General features: G+C 41.0%; 2 protein-coding genes across 5 annotated transcripts in view; one reads left to right on the forward strand and one right to left on the reverse strand.

Moving 5' to 3' along the window:
* The first annotated feature begins 904 nt into the window (after window positions 1-904).
* Window positions 905-4,951, forward strand: LOC122080841 (shikimate O-hydroxycinnamoyltransferase-like). Its single transcript, XM_042647713.1, has 3 exons — window positions 905-1,064; window positions 1,190-1,605; window positions 3,884-4,951. Exons 2-3 carry the CDS (start codon window positions 1,198-1,200, stop codon window positions 4,778-4,780), a joined length of 1,305 nt encoding a protein of 434 aa, XP_042503647.1. The 5' UTR covers window positions 905-1,064; window positions 1,190-1,197; the 3' UTR covers window positions 4,781-4,951.
* Window positions 4,952-7,700: 2,749 nt separating this feature from the next.
* Window positions 7,701-20,453, reverse strand: part of LOC122080937 (DNA-directed RNA polymerase 3, chloroplastic-like) — a 54,855-nt gene continuing 42,102 nt past the window's right edge. For 2 of the 4 annotated variants that reach the window (XM_042647836.1, XM_042647833.1), the window contains 2 exons: window positions 8,774-8,877; window positions 7,701-8,638 (listed from right to left, as the gene is read on the reverse strand). In XM_042647836.1, coding sequence (XP_042503770.1) covers window positions 8,528-8,638; window positions 8,774-8,877 — 215 coding nt within the window. In that variant the 3' untranslated portion in view covers window positions 7,701-8,527. The remainder of the gene's footprint in view (window positions 8,639-8,773; window positions 8,878-20,453) is intronic. The other 2 variants (XM_042647835.1, XM_042647834.1) reach the window with 2 other exon arrangements.

The raw sequence follows: 20,453 nt of genomic DNA on the forward strand, positions 1-20,453 counted from the left end.
TAGGGTGGAGAGATGACTGACGTGGTTATTTAACTTATCTAATATTTTTTTATATAAATAAATAAATAAAAAATAAAAATCCAATATAAGCGGACTCCTCCGATTCTAATGAGAAATCTCAATTCTCTCTCTCTCTCAAAATATGATGAGGTAAGAAAAAAATCAACATAACTATTTTTAGGCACTAAGCATATGAGAGACTTGGCCACACATATCCAAATACCATATTTACATATTAATCATCATGGAAGGGAATTGGACAATAAAGTTTGCATGCATGGCAGAGGACAAATTTGAATTTATAAAGTAAACAAAACTGTTGAATATCTAGGATTTTATTATTACTTCTTGGGTAGATATTATTAACCTATGAGAATTTACCATGGATGCAAATCTTCAGTGAGATTGATAAACAAAATTTCAACTAGACTGGAGAGCACTGAAAAAGGAAGAAGAAAGAAAGAACGGCCTTGAAGAAGAAGAAGCTAGGAGAGAGAGAGAGAGAGAGAGGATCGAAATTTCTAAGCAGAATCAAAGGAAGAGCCAGCTTATATTGAGATTTTTATTATTTATTTATTTAAATATTATTAAACAGAGTTGTAATTGTTTACAACTCTGTTAGCATGATTAACATATTTAACACGTGTCAATCCTATCACTTACGTGAATATTCACGGGGCTCCGGACGTTCTGTATTCCTATTTTTCTGCACGTACCGCGACCATTTTGCCTATTTGTATATTAAGAAAAAAAAAATCAATTTTGAACATATAATAGAACCAATTGGGAATCGAAATAGGAACCGGTCCATTAATAACTGGTTCCATATCTCAGATTTGGAATCAATTAGCTTATTAATAAGGTACCTGGCTCGACCAATTGAGGAACCCAACAGACCAATCTAGAGTCTAGACCCCTAAGATTTTTTATTTATTTATTTGTTCAAATCAGTGTAGTGCAATCCTTATATAGGAGTAGAACCCTACCTCGCCAACCCAGACGTTAAACCCTTCTCCTTTCTTTTAGTCTTCAGAAACACCTCCCCCTTGTCTTCGTTACTACCGGTGAGTTTCCTTATCTGAAGCTGAGCAACTCTTCTTGGGTTCTCACTGAAGCTCAATAATAGGACGAGATTCTGTACCACTATAGCATTTTGCCACGTTGATCTTTCTTCTTGTTATGGTTACAGGTAGCAAAATGATGATAGAAATGAAGGAGTCAACTATGGTTCGGCCGGCGAAGGATACACCGCAGAGGAGGCTATGGAATGCCAGCCTGGATCTACTGGTATCGAGAATGCATACTCCGACCTTCTATTTCTACAGGCCAAACGGTTCTTCAAACTTCTTCGACACCAATGTCTTGAAAGAGGCCTTGTGCAAGGTTCTTGTGCCGTTCTACCCCATGGCTGGGAGGTCGAGTAGAGACGAGAATGGTCGTGACGAGATCAACTGTAACGGCGAGGGTGTGTTGTTTGTCGAGGCTGAAACTAGTTCTGTTATCGATGATTTTGTGGATTTGCCACCGACGATAGGGCTCATGCGGCTTATTCCGGCGGTTGATGTCTCAGGCGACATCGCTTCCTATCCTCTCCTACTGTTGCAGGTACCAGCTCTTTTCGCACTTGCTGTGTGTGGGGGTGGGGGGCGTTAGTAAACGGATCTTTAGTAAACGTAAGGTTATTTCTTTTAAGGGTAATTTACAGCGTCGAAGAATACCAGTATTATAAGAATCCTATCTCTTTCACTAAATTAGACTTAGACCCTCACCATCAGTCTCTATTAAGGAATATATCTTATATGGTAATATCAGTTTATTGTATTTTATTTTAAATATCAAAATACCGTTCGAAGTTCCAAAAATGCCCATTCTCAATTGATTTTTTTGACCTTTCTCCCAAATCTATCACTGGCGATCACGGCAGTGGCATAGGTGACCAATAGGAATACCTCAACGAAAGGAGGGCATCACTGGAGCATGTTCATGTTGTTCCTAAAAAGCACTCCTAAAATACAGGAGCGACGAGGCCATGGCCATTTTAGGGAAGGAAACGAGGAATTCAGCTAAAATTTCTCTGGCAAAGCCGAAAAGCAGAAGCAAACACCGTCGTTGCCACTCCCAGAGAAGAAGAAGAACATAGGACTTATTCACAGCCATTGCCAGAGAAGAATAAAAGGAGGAGAATGAAAGTTGTGCAACTCCAAACCTACAAACAACTTCAAAAGTGGTTGTCTCAGTTAGCCCCAAATTATCTTCTTCGTCTGATCAATCGACCCTTGATGGCCTTCAAACAAGAGAGTGGGAAAAAGTTTCTCAGTCACAGATCAAAACTATAGAAGCTTAGAATATCATGTGCTCATGCGTGAGGCAGGGAGGGTTCCAATTGGAATCCACTAAAAAGCATTTAAAATGAATTTAAAAGCTTGCAGGAAAAGACGATCTGGGCTGTTGGCCGAAAAATTTTCCATGATTGAAAATCCTTGACTATGCATTTGGGTTTTCTTTTTTAGAACATCCAAGTCGGCCTCGAGGTTTAGAGAGAGAGAGAGAGAGAGAGAGTGAATGAGTGACAGGTTCAACCGGAGATGAAGATGGAACCATCGGTGGTAACTGCCATTGCGAACAATCATGACTCACGACTCACGATTAACGACTCTGGGAGAAGTAACTTAGGTAAAATATGATTTGTTATATGTTTTAGTTAAAAGGATAAAAATATCATTTTAAATCCTTACTTAACAGAGACTGACGATAGGGGGTCTAAGTCTAATTTGATTAAAGAAAATGGGTGTTCTTATAATATTGGCATTCTCCAGGGAGTGAAGTTGTAAATTATCTTTCTTTCAATGAAAACAAACATGTCAGTCTGATTTAGGAAACAGGTAGGTATAATCCTTAAAATAGGTTCACCACGAGAACAATCTGATACATTCTTGATTCGTGGATTTGACATCTATTAAAGGAAGAGAGAGAAAATGAATTCTAAATTCACGGACCAGGATGTATGAGCTTGTTCCCCTATGTAAACTTGACCTATATTCTTGCGAAAAAACATTTCTCCTCGTTTCAAAGACTTCTTTTTTTTTTTGGTAGAACCTGTTTTCAAAGACTTGGCGTTCCCTAAACCAATAGGGTTGGAAAGAGACCTCATTTTGCCTAAAAAAGTGTGTGGTTCTGAGATCGACTCCTACTATTTTCTTGGAACCACTCACATGGGATGTTAGTGTTCTTCATTACACCAAGGATTAACTGCTCGTACAATCATCTGGTCATATATCTCGACATTTAACACCTATCCCTTTTGCTTCCTAATTGTATGCCCTTTTTGCACCCTTGTAATGGTAAAGACTGTGACAAGTGTTGCATGTTGAATTGTATGATTAGGCAATTGTATGAATAGCGGATTCAAATTCTTTTAGGTGAAAGTTGAATGGTTATCATTCATCTCCAGTAAACTTAGTCTATGTGATTGTAAGGCTAGTATAGGCCAGTCAACAAGACTAAGTCAATTCGGAGACTTGAATACCTATCGTTAATAAAAAAAAAAGAGGGGAGGGGAGGGAGGGGAGGGAGGAAGGGGGGGGGAATATGAGACTTTAAACCTCAAAAACACCTTTTGAATTGAAAAATTCCTAACTAACATCATTCCTTTCTCTGTAATTTGAAATCTTTTTTTTTTTTTTTTTTTTAGGGACTTCTATGAGAAATCATTGTGTTTTTAACATGCTTTTATATCTGCCTTAGTGGATGTTGTTTCTCTTACAATTTAAGAGTGTTGTTATCTTGTGTGTAAGAAACGAGAAGAGCCAAATGGTCACTGCGCTAGAGGTAGGGTGTTAACCATTTAGAAAATAGTTGGTTCGTAATGAATCAGTGAAAACAGGTGACACGTTTCAAGTGTGGTGGAGTCTCCCTCGGTGTGGGTTTGCAGCATCACCTTGCGGACGGAATGTCGGCTATCCATTTCATCAACACGTGGGCTGAAGTGGCACGTGGATTGGACATCACCATCCCACCATTTATCGACCGAACACTCCTACGCGGCAGGGACCCTCCAACTCCCGCATTTCATCACATCGAGTACCAGCACCCACCATCCATGAAAACCCTTCTACAAACTAAATATTCCCAATTGGGTACCGACACCACCACTGTTAGTTTGTTCAAGATCAGCCTGGAAGATCTCAACATCCTGAAAGCCAAGTCCAAAGAGGGCAACACCGTCAATTACAGCTCCTACGAGGTGTTGGCTGGACACGTATGGCGCTGTGCATGCAAAGCACGTGGCATCCCCGATGATCAGGAGACCAAGTTGACCATCGCCACCGATGGACGGTCCAGATTGCGGCCCCAGCTTCCACTTGGCTATTTCGGCAATGTCGTTTTCAGTGCCACACCAATCGCATTGTCCGGTGACCTCACCAGCAATCCGCCGACGTATACCGTGGGTAAGATCCATGATGCCTTGATGCGGATGGATGATAAATACTTAAGATCAGCCCTCGATTACCTGGTGTTGCAGCCTGATCTAACGGCGTTAATACGGGGGGCCCACACGTTCCAATGCCCTAATATCGGGATCACGAGCTGGGCTAAACTGCCGATATATGATGCGGATTTTGGGTGGGGCCGGCCGATATTTATGTGCCCCGGTAAAGTCCCTTACGAGGGTTTGGCGTACGTGCTACCAAGCGCAACCAAAGATGGAAGCCTGTCGCTGGCCATTTGTTTGCGATCGGAGCACATGAAGGTCTTCCAGAAGCTTCTCTATGAGCTCTGAGTTTTAAAGAGATGGTCGGTCTGACCCGGTCCGATCAAGATACGTTTTAATCAAATGGGGGATATTTCGGTTTGTCTAGTGTACTTATATTTCATGCAATTTGTTTCACACTTATGACTCCCTTCTTCCTTTGATAAATTTAAATTGAGCCCCGACTTGGGCCATTTTGCACTCCCCACTTGCAACTACTAATTGTTAGGGTTTGTTAGTTGAATCGTTTTTGAACCAATCACGCAATTCAATATTGGTTCCTGGCCAATGATATGATCTGGTCTGAACCATTTATATGTGGTCAATTTATGTTTGGAAGTAACTTGTGAATTTCATCGTTGTTACAATTTTGATTGGCTTCTAAAAGGGGAAGTTTTAGGTTTGAGGAATTCTCGCACTACAAATTAAGTAGGGTAAGATGAATTCAAAGAGTTTATAAGTGAAGCCGCAATACTGGCAGCACCCCTCCTGCTTACAAGTGAGCCCTTTTCTCTTTTAGTGCTTCCCTTTACCCTTTTGTTAGTGGTTGTATTTCTCTTTTAATTTATATAGCTCATCCTGCATAAGTGACATTTTTTAGAACATAAATCAACTATTTTGACCGTGGGAAAACGTTTTACCTAGGGTGTTAGTCCCTGCCTCCAAACGTAGAGCGGCAAAATGATTGATCCACATATCATGAAATAAAAAATGATGTTTCTATGAATGCTTTTTCGTGCACTCCCATTGGTCCTTGCACATGTATAGAAATTGCACTCTTCAATAACAAGCACTTTCCCTTTGACAATTTAATTAACTAGTGTTGATGATTGAAACCATTCTATCCAATCAAATGTGCATAAACAGCATTTTCATGAAACTAGTGAACTTTTAAGGGAAAATTATATGATTACACACTTTTGGATTTCCTTTTGCAAAATTACCTGCTCAATTTTTCAGTTAACAAAAATACTCCGAATCAGGTTTATGTTTACAATACTACCCACTCAATGTTTCGGTGAACAAAAACACCTAAAATCAGGTTTTGGTTTACAAAACTACCCACTCAAAGTTTGATTAATAAAATACGTGATTGTATGTGGAAGATGAAGGAGAATCACGATTTTGGGTAGTCTTGTAAATTCAAACCTGATTTTGAGTATTTTTGTTAACTGAAACTTTAGGTGGATAGTTTTGTAAACCAAAACCTGATTCGAGGTATTTTTATTAATTGAAAAATTGAGCGAGTAATTTTGTAAAGGAAAACCCATAAGTGGGTTATCATCTAATTTTCCCACCTTTTAACCCATTCTGGCATGATAGAATCAATTGGCACAAACTTTGTGTTTTTTTTTTTGTTTTTTTCAAACTCATAAACCACATGCTTCATGAGGTAAATGTATCATTGGTTTTACAATTCAAAACCCAAGAAACATGCTTGACAAGAAATACTATCAAATGAAGAAGATAAAAGAGAGAAAGTCATCAACAAGCGATCGAACAACCCAATCTGACATAGCAGCGGATCCATTCAAACAAGCAACCACAGTACTAGAAAGAAATGGCTTTCATTTTATGGCAACTAGAAAGCTATATTACAGGGAAGTAGTAGAAATGCAACCCTGAAACGATGCAGAAGATAATGGAAAAACAAAACAAACAATGCACACGGATTTTTACGAGGTTCGGCAAGGTTGCCTATGTCCCCGGTGAGATGAGATCCTGTTTTACTATCAATGGAGAATAGGGTTACAGTGTTCGTTCTCACACCTCTCAGTATTGTTTGCATTACAGAGAAAGAAACCCTTGCTACAAATATATAGCGAAAAAAAACCCTAATCTGAAAAGTACACAATTGCCCTCAAATAAAAAATTCGAGCCGAGGGCTACGCCCCCTACACCCCCTGTTATGCAGGGGGCCTCCTGCCCCCTTGCAACCCCCACGGCTTGCTAACTGACTAGCGGGACCGTCGTCCTGCCTGTCTAGGTGCTGCACCAATACTCCCTGGATTAAACTACGACGGAATACAATACATCATACACCAACAAGTAGATGGTTTTGTTAACATCATTATTGATTGTTCCAAATTTAGGAATATCATAAGCATTACAAAATTCAACCTCACTAATTTTTCGATGATTATTGATCCTAAATTCTTCTGCTTTAATTAATTTTGGTGATCTAACTGAGTTAATTTTGAAATGAAATTGGAAGAGAAAACAAGCTAAACCTTACAATCAACATTTCTCTTGAATATAAATCCCTAATTAACCTATATAACTTGAGATCCTTCTTAATGTAAGTTAGTAAGGGTATCATAGTGATTCCCAATCTGATCCAAGGTAAGATACGAATGCTATGACCTAACAGTCAAGCGATCGAAACAGCCTCTCAACATTCTTGGGGTAAGGCTGCATAGTTCTTCACACCACCCACCCCCCAACCCTGGATCTCTCACATACGGGAGCCTCCAGTGTAAGCCCTTTTTAGTGATCCCCAATCTAGGGGAGTGGGAGGCTCCATCAAATACAAATAAGTAAAAACAGCAGTTAACCTGCATGTCCCATAACTATCTCCTGGATTTCCAAATGGACCAGCACTACCGATGTCAGGCAATACCTTTGTTCTAAACTTTCAGAATCTTGGTTCCCCATGAACTTTAGACCCACCTTGTCCCAATCAGCAAAAGCTAATTTCCTGATTTTAAAGTCTCTCCTGGCCAACTGTTTAGGAGTCCGAAGCCCCCAAAGGAAGTAACCCTTTCCAGATTAGGATATGGGTTTTCTGGATTTGTGTTCAAACACTTCGACTTGAGAGGTGCAAATGCTGGAAAGCAACTACTAATAACCGTTCAAGGACTGGAACTGGTCAAGAAAATCGCTGATGGAGATGTCTATGTGTTCAGTGCATGCACATGTGTAATACAAGAGGTTACGAGAATCTCACCCAGAAAAAAAAAAAAGGACTCTTTGTTTTTTTCAATATATTGCCCCTATGACAGTTACAAAAATTTCCAGGCTCAGCACTTTTTGTAGCCCCCACCTTTTTTTTTTATCTCCTTTTCACCCTACAATTTTCAGACTATACAGACAAGCCTTTGTGAAAGAGTAAATCAAAGGCAAGATGGAGAAAATATTACAAGATCACGGATCCAATGTGGCATCAAATTCTCTCCCCCCCCCCCCCCCACACACACACACACACAAAAAGGGTACACATTCCACTTGTAGTAATTAGCTCCTCACTCATTTCCTTCAGCAGGGTAATCCAAACATAAAGACTAAGAAATTTGCAACGGGGCATTTCACACAAAAACAGTAACAAGTTATTGACCTTCTTCACCATGAAGGAGATACAACGTTTCCCTGTTAATCTTAAGCACTGGATTGAGGAACTCTCAGATAATTCCTCAAGGAAAACCTCACTGAACGCAAAATCACCATCATCCCATGTTGCTGAATTGAGTCGGCCCACCATTAGAGAACAGTTATTTAACCTTCTCACATCCCTTGATGAATGTTAATGCAGAAGAATACAAGTTTTCCTTAGAAACAACCTGATATTGGGCCGGTCTCTCTCCCAGCCTATATACTGTATTTCACTTCCCTCTTCCCTCTGTCAATCAATCATGTTCAGCCTTGCTTCTTGATTGTCCACAATCTGGTTATTCCTGTGAAAATACCAGAGAATTTCACACCCCACTGGGATCAGCACTTCTTCATCCCCTACACGTGTCCTGTGCTGTGCGATGAGGACCTTCACCGATCGATAGAGGATCAGTTGAAAAAATATGGAGACTTCAGAACTTCTCTCAAATCAAAATTGCCTCTCTCTGGAAGGGGAGGAAATGCCAGTGTTGGATATGATGCCTGAAAACTTTCTAGCAACTGTGAACAATTAGAATCAGATATAGGATCAGTTTAAAAGAAAAATGTATTGGGACTCTGGTGGCTTCAACACAAGCATCCTTCAACTCAGACACAGATATATGTTACGGATAAGTTAAGTTGGAATATGTTTACTTTCTCAAGTACAGGCATGCTGTGAAGCTCCACAAATTTTTCCCTGAGGATCTGATTCATTTTGTCCACATCACATGCATGTGTCCAGAAGGAGTCATGAACCCCTGCAAAAGGAATTGTATTCTGTTAAATGTAGTATTGATTCAGATTCTTTTTCCAGCAGAAGATTACAAGGCAGGATTAGACATGTGCATATGCAAGCAGTTATCATTTCGATTCTTCTATGATATGTTGGAATCTATGAACTTCCAAATCTTCTCCAACTTTGTTATTTTTAAGTGTTTACCACCTCTTGGGGGCATTCTTGGTATCCTAATATTTCCTATGGGTGTTTGTGTCCTGTTCATATTAGTCGCTGTCCTTGTAATTTTACTGTTTGTCTTTATTAATATTGTAGGGTCTACGTCTAGGTTAGTTAGACAAGCCGCAACCCTCTCTTTTCTCCTCTCACTTTCTCTTCTTTCTTTCTCCTCCTCTCTTCCTTGCTTCCATATGTCCTGATCTCTCATCTTTGGTACTGCTACATGGTATCAGAGCTCTTGGTAGATCAGTACTTAATGATCATCTTCTAACTTTGAGAGTCTTCCTCAGATTTTGCTTCTTTTGGTTTGCAGCAACCAATGCTGCCTTGTTCCTCTTAAATCCAAGTTAATGGACATGAACAACTAGGGTTTCTTATGCTGTTACTGCTGCTGATGCATATATACTGCCAGTGAAGGTTTTCTTTCATCGACCATGTTTTCTGCTGCCTGCACATGTGAGATGCTCTACTGGCCTTCTGCGCATGAATCATGTGTTCAAATTGGTTGGTGATCTACTATGCTTCTTCTGCTCTATACAAGTGGAGATGCTATCTGTGACTCAAGATATCATATCCAAGTAAGATCTATTAATTTATTGGGCCATCAGGTTGGTATTCTGGATTTTCTTTATAAACCCTAATCTGAAAAGGGGTTTTCAAGATCCCACTGTTCTGCTATAGGATTGGGCTGAAACTTTGTGATATTTTAACCCTATAGCAAGGGAGGTTCGATTGAAATTTTAGGGCAGCTTTTTTACTTCCTGTGACCTGGAGGTTACTGTTTTCTGCGCAGCCCTATTGATTTCTGGTTTCTTTAGTGGCCCATTGTTTGAATAGTGACTGATTGCTGATCCTAAATCTACTGTGGACAATGTCAGTGTCCAGATTACCACTATCAAATTCAATGGAGTGTCTTATTAGATTAATGCTGGAGGCAGGATGAAGTTTCTTAAATCAGACCCGTCATCTTCTGATTCCACAAAATATAAGTGGATGCATGAGAACAACACTCTTCTATATGCTTGTGGAACAGGTAGGAACCAGCCATTGCAGTGAATGTTATGTTCCACACCACTGCCAAGGGGAGTTTGGGATCACTTGAAGAATTGCTTCTCCCAGGAAAAGAACTAGTATTTATGGTGTTTATGACAATGTTTTACTTTAAGCATGGAAACAAATCTTTGAATGAATGCTACAGAGTCTTTAAGGGAATGTGGGAGGAGCTCAATGTTTATCACTCTTACTATTACTTTGGAACAGTTGAAGATTCAGCAGGCTGAGTTACAGGTTGCAAAGTTTACGACCAGATTAAACTCTGATTTTCAGTCTCTGAGGAGTCAGTTGTTTGTTGGGGAGAAGATGCCTTCCTTGTATGAGACCTCCCCTTGTCTTTAGAGCCTTATTTCTCCCTCTAGAGCTGACACATCATCCTCTTCGAAGAAAAGTTTTACTTTTGTTGTTGGATGTGGCCGTGTTCTAGTTTTCCTAGGAGAGGGTGTGGCTCCCGGGGGAGGCCATGGCCATGGTACAGGTGGTTGTGGTGGACAAACAGACCAGGTTTTCAGACAATGTACTTTCGGTGGCAAGCCTAATTATATAGTTAATACATGTCGGGCTAAACATTGTAAACCAGAATGGGCTCAGGAATTTGCTAATAGAACAGCCTCAGATGGTAATAGTGAAAAGATGTCTTTTGGCAACACCAATCTTACCCCTTCATCTAGAGCTTATCCATCAGGGTTTGTGTCTCAGGACAACTATAATTAGATCCTATAGCGTCTCCAGAATCTTGAGTCATCCACTGCAATTCCTCAACCATGGCTACTCGTGCACACACAGGTACCTCAACACTTTTTACTAACACATCTCCTATCCCTTGGTAATTGATTCTGGTGCTGCTGCTTCCACTCATATGACTGATAAATCAAGACTTTTTTCCTTCTTTGTTTAAAATTCAGATTCCTTCCCCTGTAATTCTTCGACCCAAGTGATTGCTCATGGTATAGTAAGAAGAAAACCTACTTCATCCATGAATCTTCCTTCAGTCCTTACTGTGCCATACTTACCTTCGAGGTCTTTTATCCATTAGTCAACTTACAAAATCTCTAACCAGTTCTGTTACTTTCTACCCTCATATTGTGTTTTTCAAGATATTTTGACAAAGCAGACGATTGGCGAAGGGCTTGAGCAAAAAAAAGGGGGTACCCAGTGGACGAGGCTCCCGTATGGGCTATATTATCTAGACATTAACATTTGTCCAGAGTAGCTTTTCAATAATCGATCCCCCCCTGCGTGTTGTCTTTCTAATTTTTCTTGGTTTTCTTTGCCGCCTCGGGTTTTTCTTTGTATGTACATGTTTTGTTCATAATTTTAAAGGGTGGGCCTTAGTGCAACAGTAAGGTTGCTTGACCTAGTGGTCGCGGATTCTAGTTGGAAAACAGCTCCACGAAGAAGGGGTTAAGGTTGCATACATTATGACCCTTCCTAGACCCCACAGTGGTGGGAGCCTCATGCACTGGTACACCCTTTTGTGCTTTGTGTTAAGAGTTATATAATATCATGTAATAAGGGTACATTGGGTACTTGGTTATTAAGTTGTAATGTGTTTTAACTTTCTTACCTTTTACCACCTTCGGCTATCATATATTAGCTTGGGGGGTAAGGATGTAATTTTCCTTTATGTTAAGCAAATCAATATAGAAGGACAGAAGAACCTTTCTCTCCCACGACATTCTACCACAACTTCCCTTCTCTTTCTTCTTCTTCAACCTTCTACATGCATCTTCTCTCTTGCCCCCTTGTTCTCTTACAAGTTACAACCTTTAGATTTAAACTTGGCATCAAAGCCACGGTTTAGGTTTGAGAGTCATGCTATAAGTTCTCCACTCCCATTTCCTCTCTTTGGAACCCTAGGTTACATAGGGTTTCCAAGGAAGAGAATACAATATCATGAGATGAACTTGGATGAAGATCATAGAAACATCATAAGGAGGCCTCACGGGAAGAAATAGAAATTTGAAGCCCGAATCACCAGAGGGCAGCATTTCTCCCCCATTTCCGCCGGCTCTCTCTCTCTCTCTTCCAACTACTATTGAGGCTGGGATAGGATCCATCTGAATCGACCCTACGCCCCCCTTCCATACCCACATCCCCTGGTTCTTGAAGAGAAGGGCTATAGAGCCACAACTCATTTCTTCCCAGAATTCAAGCACCTGCCAGCATTGTTCCCCTGTTTTTTGTCACTAAAACGTTTCCTACGATAGTTGTTAGCTGCCTTGGTTTGATGAACTGTATGGATTGGACATCTTGAGTTGTTATGGGGGGATGTTACACCTTAAAGAGTGTATTTGAGTTGGATTTATTCGAGTCATGTGTTTTCTCTCCTTGATGGAATTTTTTTTTTTTTTTTTTTTTTTTGGCACAGAGCATTGGGGTAGAGTGTGTACTCCCCACTTTGTGTGTGTGTGAGAGATTATACAATATGTCTAAGGTTAGTGGACCTACAGATGGTTTCAGCTAGTGCCCATCCTACTCAGATGGCTTTTGAGAACCCAAAATACTCAGATTTGTGAAGTTGGACAACACCAACTACTTAGACTAGGCTCATTCTGTTGAGCTTTCCTTGAAGAGTGGGGGGAAGCTAGGTATGTTACAAGCACCATTCGAGCTCATAAACCAAGTGACCCAACTAATCCATATAAGAGACTAAGAACTCCATTGTTATGACTTGGCTTATCTTCTCTATGAAGTCTGAGATTGGGAGGAGGTTTATGAGAAAGGAGACTGCCAAGGATATTTAGGATAGTGTTTCCAAACTTTTGACCGAGTGGGTGACTCGGCTAAGGTTTATCAACTCCTTTTAGAAGATTTTTTTTTTTTTGGTTGAATGAATAAATCATAACCAAAGGAGAGAAAAGGGGGTGGGGATATACAAGTCCAAGGGCAAAAAAAGGGGAAAAGCCAAGAAGGGAAGAGAGGCCAACCCTAAGGGGGGAGAACGGAGGAGGGGGGAGACCCCATGAGACAACAATGAGCATGTTCCTTGGGGTATAAACTACAAGACAGTGATGTAGAATCCACAACTTAGAGCCAACCTCAAAGTAGATGGCCTTCCAAATCATGTCAAAAGAGCGGAATTTGGACGTCCATCTATGAAAGTTTCTCTCCATCCAGATGTGGTTGATGGTGGCACAGAGAGCAAGCTTCCCAGCAATGTCGCAAACAGAGGGGCCAGCGAAAGTCACATCCATACTGATCCACTCTCTATAAAGAGGCAGCGGGCTTCTTCTACAAGGCCAGCAAAAGCAGAGAGCCTTTTTTGAAATGGAGAAAAAAGGGCAACCGAAGAAAAGATGGCTGGAATCTTCAACATCGGACCAGCAAAGACAACAAGTGGGGGCCGAGGGACAAGGATGTGGCGGTGACGAAGGAAGGATTGGGTAGGAAGACATTTGGAGAGAGCTCTCCAAGTGGTGAGTGTGGCGAGGAATGTGACCTTTGAACAAAATGAACTTATGCCAAAGAGAGTGGGGATGAAGAGTTCGGGTGAAGTTTCAAGCTGAAGAGGAGCTAAAAGCACTAGAAGAGGAAGGAGACCAAATGATTCTCCCTGGTAAGAGGAAGTGGGGGAGATGGGAGGAAGGAGACCAGATGATTCTCCAAAGGAAAGTGCACATAAGAGATTCAACAGCTTTCACTGTAGAGGTGGGAAGCTTGAAAACACCAGACCAATAAATAAATCAAGATTGGAGGACGGAGCTGAAAAGTTCAAAGCGACCCGCAAAGGAGAGAAGCTTGCCTCTCTAAAGCTGGACCCTTTTATGAATGAGGTCCAGCATTGGGATCGTTAGCTTCTAAAAAAGATTTTTTTTTTTTTTTATTATCTTGTTGATGAGGTGGAGAGAGAAGAGAGAAAACGTGTGGAGAGAGATCTCCCACGTTTTTTCTTGCCTCTTTTTTCCTATTTTTTCTCCCTTTTTCTATTTTTCTTTCTTCTTGCGCAAGAAACCCCCCTTGGCCAATTTTTCTTGCTTGGATTTGGACAATATTCTATTTTAATGAAAAATCCCATCCATGCCCTTTTCTTTTTTTTTTTTTTTTTTTTTTCTTCTTTCCTATTTTTTCTCTTTATTTTCTTTCTTCTTTAAACTTGCGTACAACCATCTTGGCCGACCTCCTTTAAGTGATGAGTAGGAGAGAAAATCTTCTAAAAAAAGCCTCAACAAAATGGCAGCTAAGAGGTTCGAACTTGAGACCTCTTAATAAGCAAGGGACTTTGCACACCACAACTCACCAACTATGCTAGGTAGTTGTTACGAAAAACGAATCTTCAATCACTTAAGGGTGTGGTCCATCGATCCTTGTTGGCATTTGAAAAATTCCTTATACCCTTGGGACAATTGCAGACGGGCTGGTTCTGCATCTCGGTTCAGTTTTGATCCATTATTCTTTTTTCTGGCCCGAAAAGAATAATCACTTGTATGGTTGACCAAACGAATGTGTACTTTAATTGAACACATCCATCTTGCTCAGAATTTTGTCCTCTTCGCGGCCATGAAAAGAAATATTACCTCTTTACGTGTAAAATTAGAGATATAGCGTCCGATAGTCTTTAAGGCATTAAAAATATAAAACCTGCAAAAAGAGAGTAAAACCCAAGGTAGCTCCATTCTAAATATGTAAAATGCATACTTTACTACCCTAGATTTCACATATAAATGTGCTCATCAGGATGCAATGGTGTGGGGAGAGCCTAGAATGGATAAGAGGAAGACCTAGATATTTGACTGGAAGGAATCCAAGGGAGAAACCGGAGGCCTGGAGAAGGGAGCCTTTAAGGGAGTCAAAGACTCAAGAGAGGAAGATGTGGGATTTAAGGAGATTTGTGCGGAGGCCAGCGAGGGATTCGAAGAGATTAAGGGAGGGGAAAATGGATTGAATGGAGGGGGTAAGATTGAGGGTTTTGCGTTTAAGAAGGGGAGAAAAATGAGATAAAGATCCGTGGAAGATTGAATAGATCTTAAGATCACCTAAAGAGAGGGAGAAGAGCAAGGGGAGAGGGGGGCATCCTTGTCTAATGCCGACAGAGGAAGGGAGGAATCCAACCAGGGAACCATTGACTAGGATCAAGTAATAAGGGGAAGAGATGTAGGCGTAGATCCAGTGAATTAAGGATGGGGGAAAGGACATGGCATGAAGAACATTAGAGATGAAGTCCCAACGGATAGAATCAAAAGCCTTCTGGATGTCAATTTTGAGGATAACAGGGGAGTGAGATTTCTTGTTGAAGCCTCTAACAATTTATTGGCATAAAGGATATTGTCATAAATGCTTCGGCTAGAAATGAAAGCAAATTGGTTAGGACTGGTGAGAGAATCGACCACTAGTTGGATCCCATTACAAGGACCACCAGTTGGATCCTATTTACAAGGACCATAGAAATGAATTTGTAGAGGAGATTGTAAAGGGAGATAGGTCTGAAGTCACCTATAGAGGAAGTACCTCCCTTTTTAGGGATGAGACAGAGGAATGTGTGGTGTATACCTTTGATTTGAGAAGGATTGAGAAAAGAGCTGCAGATGGCAATGATAAGGTCAACTGGAGATTTGTTTGGATGGAGAGAAGGTTGTCTTTTCCTGCAGAGACACGTAAAGAAATATTGCCCAAGGAGACAATATTCCAATGCTTGAGACCTTGCTTGACATTTTTAAGCCGTCTGGAGAAGTCTAGGAGGGGGGAGGCCTCCTCCTGAAGGTTATTACAATGAAGCAAGGAGATATGACCATTTTTTAGTGCTATAATACTATCATTGGTCTCTAAAAACAGGATGGTTAGTATAGGGACCTTCAAGTGTCCAATCTAAAAGATGAAGCTAAGGTTTACCTAACATTGGAGAAGAAGTGTGCTCTTATTCTCCTTGGTAGCTTGAACCCAGAGCATGAGCCAATCCGAAGACAAATCTTGGGCCAGATTCCTCTTCCCTCCTTAGATGAAGTATGTAGCTCCAGTGAGGAGGCTTAAAAGAGTGTCCATGGAACCTGTGTCCTCCCTTGAGCAGTCTGCTCTTTCTTTTATCTCCCACAAAAATTGGCATGACAATAGTAGAGGCCATGGGCCACCATGTGGGGATGACAAAAATATGCTCCGATCTGATCATTGTGGGAAACTATGGCACACTAGAGAGGCGTTGGGTATTTTATGGCCGTTGTCCTATTATGTGTGGCGGACCTACTGGTATGCTTTGTGGCCAAAGAGGGGGCGCTACAGCACATATGATGGCTGAGACTAACACTATGGGGTATTCACCTAGCATACAGATGGATCATATTTTCTTTACCACGAAGGATATTTTAGCATTCCACAAAGTTATGTCACAATTGGGCAGCTTTTCTCCAACTACAGTACTAGACCCTTCGGCTTCAGCTTTGCAAGTCTCCACAAGTCCACATCTGCTCCTTCCACAACTCCTTATTAGGTTATTGATTCTGGTGCCACTAACCACATGACTGATATGTCCCATTACATTAATTCTTCCTCCATTTGTTTTGGTAGGAATAAGGTTAGAATAGCTAATGGCACCCTTTCCTCCAATTCTGGTATTGGTAGTGTTCATGTTACTTTTCTATTTCCCTTGACTCTGTTCATCATGTCCCTAACATTGCCACTAATCTCTTATTTGTGAGTCACCTAACCAAATCCTTCAATTGTTGTGTTACTTCTTTCCTTCTCACTGTCTTTTTCAGGATTTTGGTGACAGAGAGGATTATTAGCAATGGACGTGAGGACAAAGGGCTCTATTTCTTGAACCTGGCCCACCTTTTTTGCCCATAGCTTTGTGTGGATGTAGTAACAGCAGTACTATGGATTTTGTGATGCTTTGGCATCAACATTTAGGTAATCTTTCTTTCTTAGTTAGAAGCAAACAATTAACTCATTTGTTATCTTCTTTTTCTTCTTCTCATGTTTTTCAATGTGACCAATGTATGTTTACCAAGCATTGTTGTTCTTATCCCTATCACGATAATAGATCTATTGTTCCTTTTATATTGTGAATACCAATGTTTAGGGACCCTCTCCTACTACCTCTTATTTGGCTATTGCTAGTTTATTTCATTTATTGTTCCAATACTACTTGGACTTCTCTAATGAAACATAAGATTGACGATATAATGCATTCAAAATTTTTTATCAAATGGTTTGTACTCAATTTGATACCAAATTCAAATTGTTCATTTTGAAAAATGGGGGGTGGGGAGTACATCCTGGTAGACTCCAAAACATTTTATATTTATAATGGCATTATCCATCAGTTGGCTAGTGTTGACACACCCCAACAAAATGGGGTTGCTAAGAGGAAAAATTGCCATGTGTTGGAAATCACTAGGAGTCTTCAATTTGGCATGCATGCCCATAAGACTTTTTGGTTTGATGCCCTTCTTACAGCTACATTCATAATCAACCACATGCCCACAAAACTCCTTGGTTCTAAAATTCCTTTAGAAACCTTGTCTCCTCAAGTTTATACTTTCTCCATTCCTCCCAAAGTGTTTGGGTGAGATTGTTATCTCCATATTAATAAATCTTTTTGGACTAAACTCGACCCTAAGGCTCTTAAATGCCTCTTTTTTGAGTATTTCCATTTTACCAAATGCTATAAGTGCTATCATCCTTCCTCCCGAAGGCAACTTCCCTCCAAAGATGTCACCTTCTTTGAACCTATGCATTTCTTTGCTTCTCGTCAACATCCTATTCAGGAGTTGAATAGTGGGAGTGAAAAGGCTGCTGATGTCATCCATTTTCTTCCACTCTTGCCTATTCCTCCTTTTATGCTTGATATTGGAAAACACAAAGAAATGGATGCTGGTGATATTGGTGATCATTCAGATGTTGGTTCTAGTAATGAGAAATAGTTTCTTGCGTACAAAAGAAGGGGAAAGAAGACCTATCAAGAGTCCTCTTTGGATCCAAATCTTGAGATTGATGACCTCCCTCAGTCAGGTAAGATCCCCTCTCTTCCTTCTGAGTTGGGCCTTCCTATTGTTATTCGAAAGGGAAAGAGAGTTTGCACTAATCATACAACCTAGATTGTTTCTTATGACTCGCTCTTCTACATATGTTGCTTTTACTACTACCCTCAACACAATTTTCATTCCCAAGAATTTCACTGAGGCTATGTCTAACGCAAAGTGGAAGCAAACCATGTCTAAGGAAATGATGGCACCCGAGAATAATTGTACTTGGAAACTGATTGATCTTCCTAGGGGATGGTTCCAGTCGGATGTAGATGGATCACAATCAAATACCGATCATATGGTGCTATAGGGAGATACAAGGCCATATGGGTGGCCAAAGGGTAATGCTCAAATATATGGGATTGACTATCAGGAGACATTTGATAAGAGTTCTCTCATCATTGGCGGCTAATAGAGATTGGCCATTATATTAGTTGGATGTTGAATAATACATTATTTCCCCAACTCTTCATATGTGAAGAATGTCTTCTTCCATGGTGACTTAGAAGAAGTGTACATGCATACTCCACTTGGCTTCAAATTATCTTCAGCTGAAGGGAAAATGTCTATTAAAAAAGGCACCATATGGTCTCAAATAGTCCCCGAAGGCCTGGATTGAGAAGTTTAGACTAGGCTATTCTAAAGAATGGGTATTCATAAAGTTAAGCTAACCCCACCTTATTTACCCTGTGAGGCAATGGTACTATCATAGCTCTTATTGTTTATGTCGATGTTATTGTGGTGACTGGAGATGACAGCGCTGAGATAGCCAGGCTATATAACTTCTTGGCTCAACTTTTTGAGATTAAGGATATGGGGCCCTTTCAGTATTTCTTGGTGATTAAAGTGTCTATCTCCCACTATTCTGGCCTCTTCATTTGCTTCCTCTCGATTGTGTATGGTCACAACCGAGCTGCTCTTAGAATCCCCCTTTGGTCTGACCTCCTCTCCTTTGCCACTCCCTCATGTTCCAGACCCTGGGGTATTATCGGAGACTTCAATGTCATCTGCTTTAGCCATAAGAAGCAAGGGGGCAATCCCATTGATTCTCAAGCTATTGATGCTTCTAACGAATGCATTGAAGACCTCAATCTAACTGATCTCAGATGGTCTGGTGTTAAACTTACCTAGCATAACAGAAGACCTGGCAATCTTCGCATTGCCTGTACGCTTGACAGGGCCCTTGTAAATGAAGTTTGGCTTGATGCCTTTCCTTCTTCCCATGCCAGCTTTTGCCTCCCTAGGATTTTCGACCATAGCCCCATCTCAATCAATGTCCTTCCCTTCCGCTACTTTGGTCCAAAGCCTTTCAAATTCTTTAGTATGTGGACCTCTCACTCTGATTTTCAATCCCTTGTCCACACTGCTTGGAGCATTCCCATCCCTTGCTCCCTTTCCCCGCTTCTTGCTTTTGCCAAAAATCTTAAAAACGTGAAAGTTGCCTTAAAGCTTTGGAACTCCTCCACCTTTGGGAACATCTCCTTCACTGGTCAGGATAAGCTCCACTCCATCCAAGCCAGACTTCAACTTGACCTGCACAATCCCCTAGAAGAAAAAGTTGCCACTTCTGACTTATAGTTGCTTCTGGACCAAGAAGAAAGCTTTCTCCGCCAGAAAGCCCACATCAAATGGCTCGAATTAGGGGATTCTAATTTGGCTTATTTCCATCGATCCCTCAAAGCCAAAAACAATGCCAATTCCATTTCGAAGCTGGTCTCTCCCGATGGAAGTGAGCTTATTTCCCCAGATCTCAATAAATCTGAAAGCCGTTTCCCACTTCCAAAGTCTCCTCTGCCCTTCCCTTCTTCCTCTCTCCCCTCCTCCCATCCCCCCATAACCTCCTGAACAGGCTTGTCCCTAAGGAGTTCCTCCCTTTCCTTCAATCCATTCCCACTGAGGAGGAAATCATTTCTGCCATTCTGTCCCATAAAGCCAACAAAGCTCCGGGTCCTAATGGCTTTAGTATGGGCTTCTTCTCTGCCTGTTGGAGCACCATCAGATATGACCTCATTTTGGCGGTGTGCAGCTTCTTCTATAACCCTGTCCAAATTGAAGGGATCAACCACACATTCCTGTGCCTCATCCCCAAGAAGGAAGGAGCTATCTCCATGAATGACTTTCAGCCCATTTCTCTCTATAATCTCCTTTACAAATTCATTGCCAAAATCCTCGCCAACAGGATTCTGAAAGTCATTGATTCTCTCGTAAGCCTCAACCAATCGGCCTTCATTGCGGGTAGAAGCATCTCGGACAACATCATCCTTTATCATGAGATTGTCCAAGGTTTTGACCGTAAGTCCCACTCCCCGGCTGCCCTCCTTAAAATTGACATCCACAAAGCTTTCAATTCTATTAGCTAGGATTTCAT

The sequence above is a fragment of the Macadamia integrifolia genome, chromosome 6 (assembly GCF_013358625.1).
Source record: "Macadamia integrifolia cultivar HAES 741 chromosome 6, SCU_Mint_v3, whole genome shotgun sequence".
Classification (NCBI taxonomy): Eukaryota; Viridiplantae; Streptophyta; class Magnoliopsida; order Proteales; family Proteaceae; genus Macadamia; species Macadamia integrifolia.